This window comes from Paraphaeosphaeria sporulosa (assembly GCF_001642045.1).
Source record: "Paraphaeosphaeria sporulosa strain AP3s5-JAC2a unplaced genomic scaffold CC84scaffold_2, whole genome shotgun sequence".
Taxonomy (NCBI): domain Eukaryota; kingdom Fungi; phylum Ascomycota; class Dothideomycetes; order Pleosporales; family Didymosphaeriaceae; genus Paraphaeosphaeria; species Paraphaeosphaeria sporulosa.
This window is the reverse complement of record NW_017253361.1, coordinates 325,921-344,152: the sequence shown is the minus strand read 5'-3', so window position 1 is coordinate 344,152 and position 18,232 is coordinate 325,921. Positions and strand designations below refer to the sequence as shown.

Below are 18,232 nucleotides of genomic sequence, written 5' to 3'. Positions count from 1 at the left end.
AAATCTGAAATGTCATCGTGTGCCTGGGATGGCGCAGGCACGCTCAAGTGCATCGAATGCGTGCTAATCAATCGCCACCAAAGAGATGGCGCATCCAGTCATGTCCAGCCCGTCAGATACAACAGATGTCCATGTTACACAGCGAGCGAAAGCTTCCAATACCACGCCACCGCCCAAGCCGCTGCAAACCGCCCGCCCATCCATCCTGCCGCGCAGTCCCTGGGAAACTTGCCGGCAGAGGTCTAATAATGTCGTGTCGTAAAGTGTCTTGTGCCTCGTCCAGGAAACGCCGTGCTGGTCAGTCATGATCGTTGGTCCCATGAAACGCCAAAGTGAAAGCGTCCACATCCAAAATCCTGCTATGCTGTTGCATCATGCTGAAGGGTATGCAAAAGGTGACGCTTAGGTGCAAACAAAAGGAAAATGTAACAAGTAAAACCGTGGTCAACGTTTGCGGCATCAGAAGCCTTCGTCGCCAGCGCGGCACACCTTGATCTCCTTGACCCACTCGGAGAAGAGGACCTGGTGGGCAGTGAGTCGGCGCGTGGGGTTGGGGTCTAGAATCGAGTAGATGACATTGCGACATTGGCGCTAGATGTACGTTAGCAGGTGCAGTATACAATCACGGGGATATGCGTACCCGACGAAGCACTTCTATAGGCCTATAACCGGCCTCCTCTTTCCGGTCTTCGAGATAGCGGTCGAAGAACTCGTCCTCACCCTTTTGGGCCTGGCGCCAGAGATGCCGTCCAGTCCTCATAGCCATGTAGATGATACCACAGGCCCAGACATCGACAGCACGAGGATCAAATTCGCGGTCAACATACTCTTCTGGGGCAATGTAGGGAGCAGAGCCACACAGGCCAGCCGTCATGTGAGCTTCCTTTTCCCAAGCCATGCGGAAGCATTCGCCATTGCCAAAGTCGGTGATCTTGATGGAGCCATGCTGGGTCAGAAGCAGGTTCTCAGGCTTCAGGTCACGATGCGCGACACCCATCTCGTGCATGTACTCGACACCACGCATGAGCTGCTTGAAGAAGCAGTCGGCTTCGACGACTTCAAGCTGGCCAGCAGCCAGGACCAGCGTGTACAGGTCACCGCCGGAGCAGTACTCCATGACTTCGCAGTAGGTGCCCTTGTCGTCCTGGAGAAGGTCGAGCGTGTTGATGACGTTGGGATGCTGCATGGATGAGGAGATGCAGAACTCGGCGGTCAGGCGCTTCTGGTACTTCTTGGCGGATTCGCCAGGGCGTTGCTTGAACTCCTTGACAGCGTACAGCTGCTCGCGCTTGGGGTCCTTGGCGTCGGTCTTGTGTGCGACACGCACGATTCCGAAGGCACCGCGGCCGACGACCTCCTGGCACTTTCCGTACTTTTGTACGAGGGTCTGCGACGTGGTGCTGGTAGCCGAATTCTTCTGCTCGGCCAGCTTCTCCTTCTCGTTGCGCATGACGTCGACCCAGTTGGCCATCAGACTCAGAGGCTGCTCGTCGCTGTGGCTGCCCTCCTTCCTCTTGCCCAGCATGAGATTCTGGAACATGTCCGACAGCTTCTCCTGGCGCTTGGCAACCTTGAGGTGGTGCTCGTGGGTGCCGTCGTCGTTGACCCAGAAGCGGCGGTAGGGGGGCGTGGTACCGCCCGTCCTGCCAGTGACCGACGCCTGGCGCGACGGCTGGGGTCGCGTAGCAGCGCCGTTGCTTGCTTTGACCTCGGCGTTCTTCTCGGCCACCAGGGCAGCCTTTTGGGCCTCCTTGCTCTCGTCGCGCTTAGTGAACATGCTGCTGAGACGCGACGTCATGGTGGGCTTTTTGGCCTTTTGCGCGTCGGCATGGGCGGGGGCAGGCGCTGCGATGCCATTCTGGGGTGGCGCGAGCGTGGCGGTCGCGTCTGGTCTTGAGTCGACCGACGAGAGGGTGTTTGTGGAGGCGACGGGCGAAGGCTGCGCTTTGGCGGGCTGGCTGGCGGGGTTGCTGGTGGGGGCGGCCATGGTGGGGAGCAGGTCGGTCGAGGCCGGCAGCGCGGGAAAGAGGCTTTCGCTCGAGGATGCAGAAAGTGAGACGCAGGTGTCTCGCGGGCTAGAAGCCCTGGGTGTGTTATTGAAGGACGCGCAAAACAGCGAACAGGCGGCGGCGGCTCGCGAGAGCTATCAGGTTCGGCAGCGTGTGTTGGGTGTGGGTCGACTGGTACTGGGAAAACACGGTTGCGGTCACGGTGGACGCCGCCAGCAAGGGCGATGTGCACTTGTTTCTACGGCGTGGAAGGTGGCAGCAGTGTCGGCGGCGATGACAAACGCCTGGCAACGCGCTCGGGAGGGCGTCGTGGCTGTGCCGGGCACCGGGGCGATCGGCGCGCGATGATGTCGGAAGCGGGCTCTTGGACAGCGGTCCGGGCAGCAGGCAGGCGATGTTTGCTGGGCGGCGTGGGCGTGGGGCGTTGACGAGAGTGCGTGAGTGCGTGAGTGCGTGAGTGCGTGAGTGCGTGAGTGCGAGCAGCACAGAGGGCGGCGGCAGCCAGGCAGTCAGGCAGTCAGCGTGCGAGACACAGACAGCACGCGGCCTCCGCCTTGGGGGCTGCTGCAGAAGAAATATTGGCAGACGGGCTGCGGGGAGCGACTTGCGTGCGGTATTTTCTTCTCGCTCCCGCCGCCAGCAGCGCTAGACGGCCTGCTGGGTCCCCATCTTTCATTACTGCTGGATGAAAGCGCGGCGCCCGTGGGCCAGCGGCGCGCCTCAGTGCTCCCTTGTGCTGTCACCGTCTGTCCGCTGTACGCGGGCGCCTGTCGCTGTCGCCCGCCGTGGCCAGGTGGGCCTTGGTCAGTGAAGACCACCGGTGATGTCAGCCGTCGCGGGACCGGCAGCAGGACAGGACGTGATGCCAGCGACTCGAGCCAGCCTCCAAACAAGCATCACGGCAGCGGAAGCTTGTCGTCACCAGGCGCCCACGTCGCCGTCTTCGCCCGCCTGTTCGCTGTGGCCGCGACGGCTCCCTGCCGTCCCATCGTCTCTGCAAGACGCCGGCCAGCAGCGAACGGCCATCCTCTGTACAACACCATGCGACGCCCCTGCTTCCACAGCAAAGGTACACGCTGAGCCGCCCGCATACTCGTGCGTCCATCTCGGGCATGCACGGCCCAGCTGCTGCTGCAGCGCAACTCGCCAAAGTGCTCGGCTGTCGAATTGTCACGCCGCAGACCGCACCTCTCGTCCGGGGCCCAGCAGCCATCCACTCACAATTCCCTCGGCACACGCCCCAGCCAGGCTTCTGCACGCCAGCCGTCGTTTTTGCTGCAAGTCGCTGCCCGCACAGACCCATCCGAAGATCTGGCGACATCCGCGCCGTCGGGTTTGCGCCCTGAGCTCATCCGCCACGAACAGCGGCCTGGTAATTAGTTGCACTTGAACATTAGTCAGCCGTCGGCTTTCGTCGTTTTGCATGTGTTGCGCTCTCGTTGGGGACTGCTGCCGCGACGCTCGCTGTGTTTCCAAGGCTGCTGTTTGAATTCACTCAGCCTGCGGCTGTTGCTGAGTCGAGAGCTGGGCTCCTTCGTCCTCTGTACCTTCATTGTCCCCTTCCGGCTAGCGCTTAGCATGCTCACGCTTGATGTGCGGATGGCGGAACGGCGCGAGCATTTCGCTGCTCGCCGCTCTCGCCATGCGACATGAAAAGCAACCCTGGAGCCAAGACGTACCGCCTGCCGTACCACCGTGCCTCGCAAGAGGATCACGGCGGCGCCTTGCGTGTCGCAAGATAAGCACTCGCCTTGCAAATCGGTTCTTGTTCTTCATCCGCATGTGCAACCTCAGTGCTGATGCGCCGCACCCGTGGTTGCAACTTTCCACTCCATTGGACGCTCACTCAGAAATGACGAGAGCACCGCATATCTGTCCTTCATGTGCGTGTGCATATGCAGAGGCGGGGAAAACCGCTCAGACACAAGACCTCGTTCCTGGAGGAGCACGTCCCCTAGAGATACAGTACCTCCAACATGCTGCAAATCTCTGCCGTTTTATTTTCGTTGCCTGCGGCCCGTGGTCCCTTCGGCACTGCTGCTGCATACTGAGCTCATCTCTTTCGTTCTTCAAACGGTAAACCACCATTTTGTGGCTTTGGGCACCTGCAGTCGCTTCCTGGCAGGGCCCAGAACGATCGCCAGATATCCTACGGATCACTGAAACCACTCATAGCCACGGCTGCAGCTAGCACTGTAGCCTGCCGGGTAATAACTAACCACGAGCATCGACTCCGGCTAGCCCACACAGCATGTCGCGGTTACGTTTAGAATCACTTCCTACTAGCCGAGCTACGGTAACGACTTTTCGTAATATCAAATTCAAAGTTCCAGAACGGGACTAGATTCAGCTTCCAGCATTGCTCGGAGCTGAAGTTACGTGGAGAGATCTACGACGATAGACAAATCTTGTGCGAGCTAACTCTGTATGTTTTCCACGGCGCGAAGAACGCTCCGTACGTCACAATCCCAAAGGCCGTACCACCGCCTTCAGTAGTCCAAAGATTACTCTTACTGCCTACTACCCCGCAAAGCACCCAAGGCAATCGACATACCACAGCAACTGCAAGGTGTCCATCACTACGCACACGTGGTAGCCCAGGACATCTTGTCGACACTTGACGCTCTTCTGCCGCTCTTCACGTCTCTGCACCGTACACGCAACCTCCTTGACCATCTGCCCTTGCCTCTCCCCACACTACACATAGACCCCGCCACGCAAATACGAACCTCCACGTGCCTCATATATCCCTCGCGCTAAGCCTAACCCTCAAAATACTAGCTACTTTGCTCCGCCACAACACTAAGGCCTTACACACGCTGGGGGAATCTGGGCGAGGCAGGCTACACCACGCTAGGCTCACACGTATTTGAACATCGCAGAGCGCGTAGCGAGACTACCGCGGCACTTCGAAGGTACCTATAGTACTTTTACCTGGTGCCTGGGTTAGGTGTAGTGCACAACGGTATGGCCACTTCAAGAAATATCCACACTCTCTCTTTCTCGCTGCGAAGTGTAGTGCGTATCAAGATCCTAAGATACTCTGCTTTTGGGCAGTTCGTGCAGCCTAGCATCACCATACCATCCACTCGAGTCCTGTCTGCTATACCTCTTTCTCGTCTTGGCATGCCCTACGCGTCCATCGACGGGGAGATTGCTGGGCACTTTGCCTACTCTGGAAGATACCGTTGGGGCTGTGCACACCAGCATACCGTCACATCTCAACCCCCTCGCCTTCACCTCACCGTGATGTCTCCCTTCTTCCTCAAGCCGTAAACCGTAGACCACAGAACCATGTCTGTGATGCACCTTGCGCCCACGGTCTCAAGCACGTCGCCTCTCCGCCCTGCACTCCTCATGGTCCACGCCCGCCTCGTCCCCGCTGGATCCAGGACCACTTGGGTCTCTGTCTCGCTCCGCTACCCGCCACCCACAGAACGGACGCAGACAGGACCCTGACTGCCTACATCCCACCACCTTCACTTCAACTTTGACTTTGACTTTGACCTCGACATCCACTTCCACGCGCCGTATCGTATCACATCGTCTCCCATCGATACCGCAGTGTGCACGCTCCACGTCCCAGGCCAGGCATCCCTTCTCCATGTTCATCTTCATCTCCATCTCCACCTCCACCTCCATCTCCACCGTCGCATGGCCTAGACATCCGGCCTCGACACATGCAATCCCCTTCGCTGCCTCGACCGGCTGACTGGGAAGGAACATCACGGCAAGACGCTGAGACGCAGGACCAGGCCGCGATGCAAGACAGCACGGCGCAGCACAGCACCGTGTCTAGCCTCTGCCGGTGAACTTGTTCCAGAGTACGGCAGTGCTTACTTTGGCGTACTCATGTGCGGCGTGGAGACTCGGCTCGAGGACACTGGGCCCCCTTCCTAGCCATGGGATGATGCTCGTCGCACTGGCACGATACAGCACTGCAGTATGATCCAAGGTATGGTATGTACGTCAAGGTGTGTAGGCACCGTCATCCTCGCTAATGATACGCTTTCCTTCCCCCGCTTCGCCCTCCCCTCCAATTCCCCAAGGTCTTCACCTCCCCGCCGCACACCTACTGCACCGGCGTCCCGCTCCGACTCGCACCCTTCAACCCCGGCACCGGCGTACTACTCCTCGAGCTCGCACTACCTCTCCGGCCCTCCTTCTCCCCATCCTTCTCACCCTTGAAACTCTCCTTCCTCTCCGCCAGCCCCAACGCCTTCTCCCTCTCCCTCTCGCGATCCTCTCTCCGGATAATCTCCCGCTCCTCCTCAACCGCCCTCTTCTTCTCGCGCACATTCCGCGTGATCCGGGATAACTTGCCCTCCTTTCCCTCGTTCAGCTTCTGCCACTCGCCGCGGTACTCGATGTTGAGCTTCGCCTTCTCCACGAGCCCCTTGAAGCCCGTCTTGAGGTCCGAGGGGGTGGGCGGCTGCTTCCCGTGGTCGAAGACGGCCTCCGGCGCGTCGCGGATGATGGACTTGACGTTCTCGATGCGCCGCGTGAGGTACAGCGTCGGGCGGCGGGCCGTGGTTGCGCCGGGCGTGGCCGCCGAGTCTTGCTGCCGGGAGAGGATGCGGTCGACTTCTTCGCGGTAGGCGGTTTCGTAGACGTTGATGTCGACGGCGCCGGGGGACTCGCTGACAATGTGCGTGTCGTCGCCGGGCGCGACGCTGTCTTCGCCGGTGCCAATGTCGAGGAAGAGCGTGTCTTGGAGGGGGTCGTGGGCGTGGCCTTTGCCGACGGGGGTGCCTGGGGCAGAAGGTACGGGGCCGGCGGGGATGGTGATGGGTCTGCTGGGAGCGGGGCGGTAGGACATGTTTTCGTGGATGACCTTGGCGTCGGTGATTCCAACGGGCTGTGGAGGTGTGGGCGTGCTTGCCAGGCCGGCTTTGGTAGGGTGGCTTCTGGAGCTGGAGATGGCAGGGCGGAAGCCGGGCTTCTCGTAGGCGACTCTATCTATGCCCTGAGGTAAGCGCCGGACGTCGTTGTCGATCTCGATGTCGTGGTGCACGCCTTCGGTTGCGAGCGCGCCCTCGATGGGCCGGCGGTCGTCAGCGTCCTGCGATTTTGACTTGCGCAGCCCGGACGGTCGCATCGAAAGTGGCGGCTGTACGATGCGGGAAGCACTGCCCAGTATACCTTCTAGACGTTCTGGTCTTCGCCGGAAGAGGAGCTGCTTGAATCGTTTTACTGCTCGCACCTGACCGGGGTCAGCACTGACGGCTACTGAACGTTGGGACAAGGCAGGCCGGTGGCGGTGGGCGCGGGACCGGAAAGATGGTTCACTTGCAGCGGCATGGCCCTTCCTTTTGCTTGCGACGCCCGTCCGAGGCACACATAAAAACGCACTTACCACTGTGACCAAATGCCCCATGTTCCCAGTGATGGCGGCATCGACTTCCTCGTCCGTAGGCTCGACTATAGCGGCTACGTTCTCGCCCCGGGCTAGTAAAGGATCGGTGCCGTTCATGGTCACCCACGGGTGTTCCTGGATGCGTTAGCACTGGTCCGGGATACTCGTCACGTTTTCACGTACTCGTATCTGCTCCATGGTGATTCTCTTTTGCGGATCCTTCTCCAGAAGCTTCTGCAGCAGATCCTTGAGATTGTCGTCGCATTCGTCGTACTCGGGTTGCTCCATGCGTATCGCCTGGTAGAGCTCGATCATGCCGTGTCGCTCAAAGGGTATCCGTCCGAACAGCAAGCAGAACAAGGTGACGCCCATGGACCAGATGTCGACAGCTTTGCCATCGACCTCTCCATGCCTGGCCACGCACAGCTCTGGGGGCATGAATGCGGGGGACCCAGCGGATTTGGCCGTCTTCATCTGGTCCTGCTTGTCGAACATTTCGGAAACGCCAAAGTCGACAATCTTGAGGACGTCGTCGCCGGTAATCAGACAGTTGTCGGGCTTGATGTCACGGTGGATGATGCCTTGGGCGTGCACTGCGCAGTCGTTAGCGCTGCGGTCCCACGGCGTTGGCGAATCTACATACGATATTCCAGGCCCAAAATCATGTCGCGGAACCAGCACCGGCACTGCTCCTCCGGGTACGGATCTGCGCGCTCCTCGAGACCTACCTGCATGACGACGCCCTTTTTGCACATCTCCATGACCATGTACAGCGAGTCCTCGTCCGGGTCGTCGAGCACTTCGATCAACGAGACGAGGTTCGGGTGGTTCAGCTTCTTCATGATGGCAATCTCCTCTTTTATCAGGTCCAGCGAGCTCTGGTCCTCTTCGCGGCCGGCGGAGTGTCTGTGCAGCGGAGAGTTGAAGCCCAGGCCGGCGGCGAGGGCGCCCTGCCGTCGTCGGCGGGCCGAGGGGCGGCGCAGCAGGTTGGACTGGGCACGCTTGCGCAGGCGCGACTTGGAGAACTCCTTGACAGCCTGTGTGCAAGCTGTTAGCCGTGCGTTCAGGGGGCGTGTCCGTAGGTAACCCGCATCAGTGCCAGACGTTGTTCCCGCTGGTCGGCGTGGGATGGATCCTCACATATTCTTGGCCGTACTGGTCCACGGCGAGGTGGACGGCGCCGAACGAGCCGCGGCCAATCTCCTGCTTGATGAGGTACTGGTTGATGCGGTGCTGGGCGGTGCCGTCGTCTTCAGAGTTGCTGTACTCGGAGCGCGCGTTGAGGGTTTCCTTTGCAGCGTTAACGGGGAAGCGGCGCGCCAGGGGCACTGGGACGCGGGCGCACCTTGACCCTGCGCGTCGACGAGGCCGCGCGCTTGTGGTGCCGCAGCGGCGAGTGGTAGGCGGGCAGCGACCTGCGGCGGGCATCAGCGCGGGAGCAGCACGGCGGGGCACGGCCAGCAGAGGGAGGCCAGCGCGCAGCCCCCGGGGCGGGCGGGCACGTACGTGTACTTGACGGCGGGCGGGCGGCCGTCGCTGCCTACGTTGGGCACGTCGAGCTCGACATGCTCGCTGGTGAAGATTCCTGGGATGTCCGTCTCTTCTGGCTGCGCCGTCGCGGGCGGCTGGAGCATCGTCTGGACACGGCGACAGCAGGGCGAGGGGCAGGGCGCGGTGGAGTCGGGCCAGCAGCGGAGGGCAGAGGCGCCAATTCAGAGGCAGGCGGCAGGGCGCGGGGGGAGGACGGTGGCAGCAGTCCCAGATTCTGCGGGCTCAGAGCTTCAGGCTGGCCGCGCAGCGCTGGCCAAGCACGGGCGGCGTCTGCCCCGCTGCCGGACGCCGCACAGTGCACGCGGCCTTGGCGAGCGCCTGCATTCGCGGGGCCCTATCCGCCCGCCGCGCCCCCAGCACCTCGTCCAGGCCAAGTGCATCCCGGCCCACCAGCGCGTCTGCGAGCCTCTGGCCAGGAAAGCCTCACGTCGCCGCCGCCATGGTGCTCTACTCCTTCTACATCTTCGACCGTCACAGTACGTCCATGTGCCCGTGCATTGCTCTCTCGTCGCCGGCCCGCCGCTGACCCCCCCAGCCGAATGCATCTACTCGCGCCGCTGGACGCCCACGCGCCCGGCCTCGTCCTCCTCCAAGACGCCCCGCCCGGCCTCGACCTCGTCCACCCTCTCGTCGTCCCCCGCCGCCCGCGCCCATGCCTCCGACGCCGAGAAGCTCATCTTCGGCCTCGTCTTCAGCCTGCGCAACATGGTCCACAAGCTCGGCGGCACCGACGACACCTTCCTCTCCTACCGCACCGGCGAGTACAAGCTGCACTACTACGAGACGCCCACCCGCATGAAGTTCGTCATGCTCACCGACACCAAGCTGAACAATCTGCGCCCGTACCTGCACCAGATCTGGGCCAATCTCTATGTCGAGTACGTGGTCAAGAACCCGCTCGCGCCCGTCGAGCATCCCGGGGGCATCGGCGTCGCGAACGAGCTGTTTGAGAGGGCGCTGGAGTTGTTTGTCACTACGGCGTTGCCGGCGTGAGCTGGCGAGATGAGGCAGACGGACACTCAGGGAACGCCAGGGGTGACGGTGAGGGTCCGGTCAAGATTAGATCAGGTTGCCAAAGTGCTTGCTGGCCAAAGGGCCGACGAACGCGGGCGAGAGGCGTGTCGAATACGCGACAAAGATACCCATTCCGTTCAGGAGGCATCGTAGGAGCCAACAGCAGGCCGTGTCGAAAAGCGACAGCCTTGCACAAACTACGCTCGTCGGAGTTGATACAAGACGAAGGCTGTCCAGCAGTCCATGTACATCAAATGTTCGTAATTCGTGCCAAAGTCTACCGGGTATAGCATGCTTTTCGTGTCCCAGAACGCCCCCCATGCATCTCCCTATCCTCTCCCCATCTACGCCGTCACGTTGGACGGTCTCGGGCGCCCGTTGATCCTCGCCGGCCCCAGTCCCTTGCGCACCTCGTCCAATTGTTCCAACCCACTCATGACCTTGCCCTTCCGGATTCTGTTGTTCCTCTTACCGACCGTCGTGTGCGTCCCCAAGAAATCGTCCATGATGCTGTCAAAGTCCGACCTCAGCTGCGGCGCCTCGCTCATGTTTGACAGCCCGGACATGCCCGACATGGCGCTGAAGCCAGACATTTTGCTCATGCCCGACACCATCGACGCGTCGTCGGGGAACTCGTCGTCGGCGTACTCCTCCTCGATCCTGTCGAAGCGCTGGTCGAGCAGCGTAAGGCCCTCGGTGCGGTGCAGCGCCGACGACGACATGCTGTAGTTGGACGGATTCGTGAGGGCTCCCTTGCGCTTCTTCTTTCGGCCGCCGGCCGTGAGCGCCGAGGCGCCCGTCATGATCGAGGATTGCATGTCGGAGGGCGCAGCGGCTTTGGGTGCTTTGCCGGACTTGGCGTCGCTCTTGAACTTTTTGAACGCCTCCATGTAGTCCATGCTGCCCTCCTCGGCGGGAGCTGGCGCCTCGTCTGGCGCTGGCAGTGTTGCAGGGTCGGTGGGTTCCACAGCCTCCTTCTCCGTCTTTGGCTTCGGTGAAGACGCCTTGATGGTGTCGTCAGTCTCCCAGCCTGGGTCCTCTTCGTCGAGGAAGCGGTCCATGGTGTCGCCGCCATCGTCAAAGTCTTGCTCTTCCCACTCGTACTGCCCAACCTCGGCGGGGTCCTGCGTCAGCTCGGAGAAGAAGTCTTCCTCATCCTCGACATAAGCTTCATCCTCCAAAGCCTCCAGCACTTCGCGCAGTCGCGGGTCCATGTCGGGCTGGAAACCTGCAATGGCATCCGGGATGTTCTGCTGGTCCTGGTATGTCGTCTTTCTCACAAACTCAGAGGGCGCAAGGTCCTCGCCGAAGACATCGCTGGCCGCACGACTGATGCTGCTGCTCATGCTGATCCCGGCGTCGCTCTGCCTGTCGTCCAGCGTGGCGGCACGAAGCGCGTCTGCCAAATCCATCTTCTGCTTGCCCTTCTTCGGCTGCTTGGCCTCGATGAAGTAGGCATCGCCGCCTCCGCTGTTGAGGTCCCGCATGTGCTGCATGTAGTCGTACTCGGAGTCGTCGTAGAAGATGCCGTAGCTGGCAGCCTCGCCCTCGTTCTTGCGCACATCAGTCGCGAATTCGGGCTCTAGGTCCTTGCGCGACTTGATTTGGCTCCTTCCAGTTCGTCCCGTGCCGGTCGTCCATCGTGAGGCGGAAGAGTATTGCGAGGCTCGCGAACTGCCTGCGGGCTCTGAACTGTCGCGCGTGTTCTTGCCTTCGATCTCGGCAAAGACCATGGACGAGGCGTTTTCATCGTGAATGCGCGGGTCATTCTGGGCGCGGTGCACGAGGCGGTAGTTGATCGCGTCCTTCTTATCGCTGGCGGGGTTAGCGGGGTGTCCACGAATTGCAAATCCAGTGCGTCCTACATAAACCTTCGGCGCGGCATGCTGGCGGTAGCGAAGTGTGGTGTGAAAAGGTGTCGTGGGTGCGCCCAGTGGGTAGGCCAACGCCCAAGAAGCGGCTAGCACAAAAGTCGGGCGGCGGACGCGGGGCGCGGTTCGACATTTCTTTTCAAAATTTAGCGAGGGGTGAATGACGATAGCGGGGGCGAGTTTTCGCCGACCACCAGAGCCCAACTCTCCCAACGCACTCAAACACACATCAACACACGACCCACAGCACCAGTCGCAACCATGGTGCTCGCAAAGTCAAAGAAGAGCGTGGGGCTGGGCAACAGCCTCATGAACGACCGCTTCGGCAAGGGCAAGGGTGCCGACATGCGCAAGGGCAACTTCCAGGGCGGCATCGAGCGGACAGGACAGAATGGAGAGAGGGTCCGTATGTGCCTGTTTCGCTGAGACGACGCGCTAACGTCTGCCAGTACATCACAAACGACAAGAAGGAGGCTGCGTGGGTCAAGATGCGCTCTGTGACGGAGCAGAACGACCTCGACGAGTTCCTTTCCACCGCCGAGCTCGCCGGCACCGACTTCACCGCCGAGAAGCTGAACAACGTCAAGATCATCCACCGCGACCAGAAGAACCCCTATCTGCTCTCCGCAGATGAAGAGCGCACCGCCGTGCGGAAACACAGAGAGAACAAGGAAAAGCTGAGCGTACCGAGGAGGCCTCACTGGGACGAGAAGACAACCCCCCAGCAACTGGACACACGAGAGCGCGAGTCGCTGCTGCAGTGGCGGAGAGGGCTGGCCGAGCTGCAGGAGAACAACGATCTTCTTATGACGCCGTTTGAGCGAAACCTCGAGGTCTGGAGGCAGCTGTGGCGCGTTATCGAGAGGTCCGACTTGGTCGTGCAAATCGTAGATGCGCGAAATCCGCTGCTGTTCCGAAGCGAGGACCTGGAGACGTACGTGAAGGAGGTGGACCCGAAGAAGAACAACTTGCTGCTAGTCAACAAGGCAGACATGATGACCTTGGACCAGCGTAAAGCTTGGGCAGACTACTTCGTGGACAAGGGCATCAACTACAAGTTCTTCTCTGCGGAGCTGGCCAAAGAGATGAACGCAGCTAGAGATGGACTTGACCGAAGCGATGAGGAAGAGGAGGATTCTGACGCCTCTGACGATTCTGATGATTATGCCGACGAGGACGACGTGGAGGAGGAAATCGACCCTGAAGGTGATGATCTTGCAAAAGAAGCCAAGAAGATTGAACTTCAGGACAAAAAGGAAGAAGAGGCAAAGCGGGTCGACGAGGAAACCGTCCCAGGTTCATCTGGTGATGTTCCTTTGTCCGACGACGAGGAGCGGATACGCATCCTGACAACCGACGAGCTTGAGGCGCTTTTCCTGGAACACGCGCCAGATGTCGACACAGGCCCGGACGGTGCGCGACGTAAGACACAGATCGGTCTCGTGGGTTACCCTAACGTCGGAAAGTCCTCCACCATCAACGCCCTCATCGGCGCAAAGAAGGTGTCGGTTTCTGCGACTCCTGGTAAAACAAAGCACTTCCAGACCATACACCTCAGCGACCAGGTCATCCTCTGCGATTGCCCTGGTCTCGTCTTCCCCAACTTTGCGACAACCAAGGGCGAGCTCGTCTGTGCAGGTGTTCTCCCGATTGACCAGCTGCGCGAGTACACTGGGCCGGCAGGCTTAGTCGCACAGCGCGTCCCCAAACCCTTCCTCGAAGCCATCTACGGAATGAAGATTGAAATCCGACCGCGTGAAGAAGGCGGTACCGGTGTCCCGACTTCGGAAGAGATTCTCCGTGCCTACGCCATCGCAAGAGGGTTCCAGACGCAGGGCTTAGGACAGCCAGACGAGTCGCGTGCAGCACGTTACATTCTCAAGGACTACGTAAAGGGCAAGTTGCTCTACGTCCATCCCCCACCGACCGAGCCCCCAACCGACGCCAGACAATTCAATCGCGAACTCTACGACATCAACCACCTCCCCGAGAAGCGCCGCCGCCACCTCGCCGCCGCGGCTGCCACTTCGCTCGCCGACAACGAAGACCCTTCCGAGATGGACGAGGACCTCGACATTGACATGGCTCCGCTCACAGGTGAGAAGGGGTCAAGGCTAGACAAGACGTTCTTCGGCGCGAACCGCACCGGGCACGTGTCACGGCCGTTCCACTACCAGTACAGCGAGCAGGGTAAGCAGCTCAGCGGGAGGAAACTGAAGGCTGTGACGGCGATGGAGAAGGGTGTGGATGTTAGCGAGCTACAGACGAGCAGCAAGAAGCACTTCAAAGCGAATAAGCGGAGGGCGAAGAAGGTTAGAGAAGAGTATGAGTAGATCGAGCATAGCTATGACGATCGATTTCGTGCAGGACAGGCGCTGGAGGGGTTGTTTTCTTGATTCCAGGGCTGACGTACTTCGGAGGTCACTATATTGATGACCCTGAATCATAAATGCAAAAATCGTATCACACGCAGGCGGGCTCTTACGAGAGCATGCCATACTTTGATGTGACCCATGAGAAAGTACGAGAGTTTTTCGTTGCGGGAGAGGGCTGTGCGCTTCTTGATCCAGAGATGATACGTCCTGAAGGATGTGGGCTTGTGTCAATCCTGGCTCTGCTGACTAGTTATGGGTCCCTCGACGATGTGACACCTTCCAGCAGACGTGGAGCCGAACAAAGCCATGCTCCGGAAGCGCTTGCAACTGCCCAAAGAAGTCCCGAAATTGCCAAATTGAACTCTACCGAGCCAGGTCCTTACAGTGAATTCACCAGGGTATTGGAGAAGCAAATCATCGAATTTGATATCGAGAATCAGAGCCGCCATCGAGCCAGCGGCATGTACCGAATTTGTAAGGCTCACAGTGAAACAAGTTTCTGGTCAAGCGCAACATTCGAAAACAGATCAGTGGGAGCGATGGAGTTTTCGGTCTCTAGGCGCGAATCGAGCCTGTCGCTGTCTTGTTCTCCGACGACATATCCAAGGATACGTATTGCTCAACTGAATCTACCAATATCGCCTCGGAAGGTCAGTCAGCCTGCCTGCCTACGTCGCTTGTCTGATGTTTTGTCGATCGTTTTGACAAAATCAGATGATTCATTCAAGTATAACGTCGTCCAGGAAATACCGGCTCTGCTGCATTATTACCAGGACTTCTTTACGTTCCATGCCACACATGCCTAACGATACCAGGAAAGATGTCATATCGTTCCAGCAAGACTGACGTCAGACCCACGTAGACCGAAGCGCTTTCAGGAGAGTCGGAAGACATGCGCTACGGGGCCACTTTGCTGTATTATGCCGTTGAATTCAACCTGCTTACATGGTTGCGATGGCTATGCGAAATAGCGGACCCCTATCTAAATGAGCAAGGTGGAAAGCTTAACTATCCGTTAATGCTCGCTATAGCCCACACCCACCACCACGTGATCAAGTATCTTATCGAAAGTGATGCTGATCCCTTTTGTCGTGACGGTGATGGTTGTACAGCGCTGCAAATGGTTGCATCAACACGCATGGCTAGTAAATTACCCCTGTATATTGCAAGCATCCTCATTGAATCTGTAAAGCGCGTTGGACCTACCAAGGAGAAAGGTTGACTACAAGACCAAGCCAATCGAGATCGAATTGCTCCACTACATCTTACCTGCCACGAGGGCCCGAAGGCGATAGTCAGCTTCCTTGTATCTCGTGGTTCAAGTCCTTATGTGAAAGATGGGCACGGGCGTACTAGGTTCCACTTAGCTGCTCGTAGGTCAACAATTCAGGCCATGGAAGGACTTGCCTGGAACAAAGGTCCGCCGAGACGCTGCCACCTGGAAGTTAAGGACAAGAATGGCCGGGCGCCAATTCATCTTGCAGTTTCTCTGTCATCAATCTGGACTGTGAGGAAGTTGATCGATCATGGAACGTCTAGATATGAGAGTTTCCAAAGGCCGCACCCCATTGGATCTTGCATACGCTCGGTTGCCAAACCAGGAGAACCTTAACGAACTTCTGAGGTAGCTTGCTGATTGACCGTCCTCGGTCGGTGAAATGATTCAGCGCCTTCAGCCTCGTAGAAAGCATTGAAAAAGCTGCCCAATACAGGTCAAGAGCCGTGTTCGTCCTGAGAACCAACCTCAAGGGGCTGGACACGAGAGTCTCGCTCGAGACGTTGCCCATGCACCTTTGCTCGTGGCTGGTAGTGTATCTCAATATTCGATAACTTAACTAGTGACCTCATGCTTAGAGCATCGATGATGAGAGCACTGGTACCTTGTTTGCGACAACAGCAAGACATACTCTTTCACAGCTGCTGAAAGATACAGCGCCAGCGATGAACCTGGCTAAGCTGGGAGCAGGAATTGAATTCAGCTTGTGTAATATCAACAACAAGATCGACGGTTCTCGGACCTGCGAAGTCCGCTGAATATCTTTCTACACTGATCTCCGGGCCGCTTCAAGATACAAGGATGACGGCAGCAATGGATGACCCCTTGGCAGCTCAAGAAGCCGTTCATTGTCTGGGCTATATATAATACCACTTTTAGCGGCCAACGATCGTGGTATCTTTGTGGTCGGCAGAACGAGTAAGGGGAGAGGTTGATTGTAATCTCCAGTCGATGTCTTGAATGTACAGTGTTTGTACCACTTCCACCCGCCGCTCATGTACGTTCGCCCGCAAGTTCGTCCGCCGCGTCTTCAGCCCGAAGATTGGAAATCCGCCCATGATCCCCCTCCATCGTTTGAGTCTACCGCAAATGTATCGGGCAGTACCCGTTGGGGTATGGCGGACCTACCAGGGATAGTAGAAGCCGCGCGGCAAGGACCCTGTCGAAGTGAGTACTTTTCGATTGGTTGAACGTTGATGGTGCACTTTACATAATCCTCAAGCCGCGCGGGATGTCGTTCTAAATCGCAATTGGTAAGGTGCATCAGCATTCCATGTGGTGCTTCCACGTGCTCGACTCTCAACCCAGCCACTGAACCCGCCGACAAGTCGGATACAATATCGGAGCATACTTTGCCGACAAACCTTTGAACTAGATCCTCTCGGTATCGGATGTTGGAATCCAGACGGTAACTCCGAAGGACTAGCTAATGGCCTAGCCTTGCTATCTATCACACGCTTGACTTAGCTTCCGTGTGTCCTTATGTTGACAGGAGACAGAGATTGATGTTTCAACGAATGGAATCTTTTCACGCCATCGTCGTTGATTTATATCATGTGCTTTGATTGCTCAGATCCTTTTCTCAAGTACATACGCTTTTCTGTTCTCCTGGCTGGACTCTCCATCCCCTTGCTTTGCAAACGGCAACAAGCCATACGGGTTGAATTCTCATTACTACCTTTGCACACCACCATGACTACCCCCACTCAAATGATGCCCGTCTACTTTCTCGGCATCGGCGGGCCCAACTTCATGGAGAACACCCACCACCCTGCCTACGCCCAGCTCACATCGGTCGGCAACGAAATCACCACGCGCGTCAAGCCAAAAGCCATAGTCGTCTTCTCTGCGCACTGGCAGGGCGGCCATACCAGCATTGCCATCAATGCAGCTGAGGAAACGGACATCATCTATGACTTCTACGGCTTCCCGAAACATTACTACGAGTTCAAGTACCCCAGCAAGGGCAGTCCTGAGCTCGCGGACAAAGTCGCGACTCTGCTAGAGAAGAGCGGCGTCAAGATTGAGAAAGTGAAGCGGGGGCTGGACCACGGCGTGTGGGTCAGGTTTGCAGCTGGTCAGTATGTCGTGCGACGAAAGCAGGCGCGCGATCGCTGATACTTTCATTCCCAAGCCTTCGATCCAAAGAAGAACCCACTGCACGTCCCAATCGTACAAGTCTCGCTCTTTGCGAACGAAGACGTCACCTAGCACTACCGTCTGGGACAAGCGCTGCAAAGTCTGCGTCAGGAAGGCATACTGATTGTTGGTGCAGGTATGGCGGTGCACAACCTGTACGATTTCCGCGCCACCAGAGGGACGGGGAGAACTATGCCGTAAGGGATCATTCAAAATTCTGTTGGATTGTCACTTCTACTAATAGCATCAAGGTACGTTTTCACATTCGACGACGCACTCAAGGAAGCTGCGACCACGCTGCCAGAGGACCGAGAGGCCAAAATGGCGGGATTGTTGAACCGTGAGGATGCGAGAAAGGCTGCCCCTACATTAGAGCATCTGCTTCCAATGTATGTTGTTGCCGGGGCCGCGAATAATGATACTGGGGAGCGGCTGTGGACGCTTACAGAGGGGAGCTTGAGCTGGGCGCAGTATCGCTTTGGAAAGGTTCCTGGGGCCTGAAACTGATTCTGACGCATTCAGTGATATTCGGAAGCCATATTTACCCTGCATAGTGGCTGATACAGAATGGAGTTTAGTGCACTTATCCCGTAGAAGCTCACTATAATAGGGTTGAGAACGTACAATCTACAGTGAGCCCC

The 18,232-nt window shown here is 58.3% G+C and overlaps 8 protein-coding genes across 8 annotated transcripts; 5 read left to right on the top strand and 3 right to left on the bottom strand.

Moving 5' to 3' along the window:
- Nucleotides 1-459: 459 nt before the first annotated feature.
- CC84DRAFT_1082606 (Pkinase-domain-containing protein) lies at nucleotides 460-1,798 on the bottom strand (the record flags this gene model as incomplete). Its single annotated transcript, XM_018173989.1, has 2 exons — nucleotides 460-591; nucleotides 641-1,798. The coding sequence occupies 2 exons, from the start codon at nucleotides 1,796-1,798 to the stop codon at nucleotides 460-462; spliced, it is 1,290 nt and encodes a 429-aa protein (XP_018039662.1).
- An 832-nt stretch (nucleotides 1,799-2,630) lies between these two features.
- CC84DRAFT_433417 (uncharacterized protein) lies at nucleotides 2,631-3,500 on the top strand. The gene has a single exon (XM_018186237.1). It carries the CDS (start codon nucleotides 2,833-2,835, stop codon nucleotides 3,397-3,399), a length of 567 nt encoding a protein of 188 aa, XP_018039661.1. The 5' UTR covers nucleotides 2,631-2,832; the 3' UTR covers nucleotides 3,400-3,500.
- On the top strand, nucleotides 3,501-4,313 carry CC84DRAFT_433418 (uncharacterized protein). The gene has a single exon (XM_018186238.1). The coding sequence runs from the start codon at nucleotides 3,601-3,603 to the stop codon at nucleotides 4,087-4,089; it is 489 nt and encodes a 162-aa protein (XP_018039660.1). The 5' UTR covers nucleotides 3,501-3,600; the 3' UTR covers nucleotides 4,090-4,313.
- Nucleotides 4,314-5,994: 1,681 nt separating this feature from the next.
- Nucleotides 5,995-9,136, bottom strand: CC84DRAFT_1160474 (Pkinase-domain-containing protein). Its single transcript, XM_018177507.1, has 7 exons — nucleotides 8,872-9,136; nucleotides 8,711-8,780; nucleotides 8,506-8,655; nucleotides 8,009-8,402; nucleotides 7,549-7,958; nucleotides 7,366-7,500; nucleotides 5,995-7,212 (listed from the first exon to the last, which is right to left on the bottom strand). The coding sequence occupies exons 1-7, from the start codon at nucleotides 8,997-8,999 to the stop codon at nucleotides 6,082-6,084; spliced, it is 2,418 nt and encodes an 805-aa protein (XP_018039659.1). The 5' UTR covers nucleotides 9,000-9,136; the 3' UTR covers nucleotides 5,995-6,081.
- A 219-nt stretch (nucleotides 9,137-9,355) lies between these two features.
- Nucleotides 9,356-9,909, top strand: CC84DRAFT_1084971 (snare-like protein; the record flags this gene model as incomplete). Its single annotated transcript, XM_018174076.1, has 2 exons — nucleotides 9,356-9,392; nucleotides 9,452-9,909. The coding sequence occupies 2 exons, from the start codon at nucleotides 9,356-9,358 to the stop codon at nucleotides 9,907-9,909; spliced, it is 495 nt and encodes a 164-aa protein (XP_018039658.1).
- A 280-nt stretch (nucleotides 9,910-10,189) lies between these two features.
- CC84DRAFT_1136812 (Low temperature viability protein) lies at nucleotides 10,190-11,890 on the bottom strand. The gene is made up of 2 exons (XM_018176116.1): nucleotides 11,796-11,890; nucleotides 10,190-11,745 (listed from the first exon to the last, which is right to left on the bottom strand). Exons 1-2 carry the CDS (start codon nucleotides 11,813-11,815, stop codon nucleotides 10,275-10,277), a joined length of 1,491 nt encoding a protein of 496 aa, XP_018039657.1. The 5' UTR covers nucleotides 11,816-11,890; the 3' UTR covers nucleotides 10,190-10,274.
- A 110-nt stretch (nucleotides 11,891-12,000) lies between these two features.
- On the top strand, nucleotides 12,001-14,266 carry CC84DRAFT_1193179 (nucleolar GTP-binding protein 2). Its single transcript, XM_018181279.1, has 2 exons — nucleotides 12,001-12,203; nucleotides 12,251-14,266. The coding sequence occupies exons 1-2, from the start codon at nucleotides 12,063-12,065 to the stop codon at nucleotides 14,132-14,134; spliced, it is 2,025 nt and encodes a 674-aa protein (XP_018039656.1). The 5' UTR covers nucleotides 12,001-12,062; the 3' UTR covers nucleotides 14,135-14,266.
- Nucleotides 14,267-17,006: 2,740 nt separating this feature from the next.
- On the top strand, nucleotides 17,007-18,092 carry CC84DRAFT_1183697 (putative aromatic ring-opening dioxygenase LigB subunit; the record flags this gene model as incomplete). Its single annotated transcript, XM_018180701.1, has 4 exons — nucleotides 17,007-17,529; nucleotides 17,587-17,630; nucleotides 17,664-17,788; nucleotides 17,843-18,092. 4 exons carry the CDS (start codon nucleotides 17,007-17,009, stop codon nucleotides 18,090-18,092), a joined length of 942 nt encoding a protein of 313 aa, XP_018039655.1.
- Nucleotides 18,093-18,232: the final 140 nt, after the last annotated feature.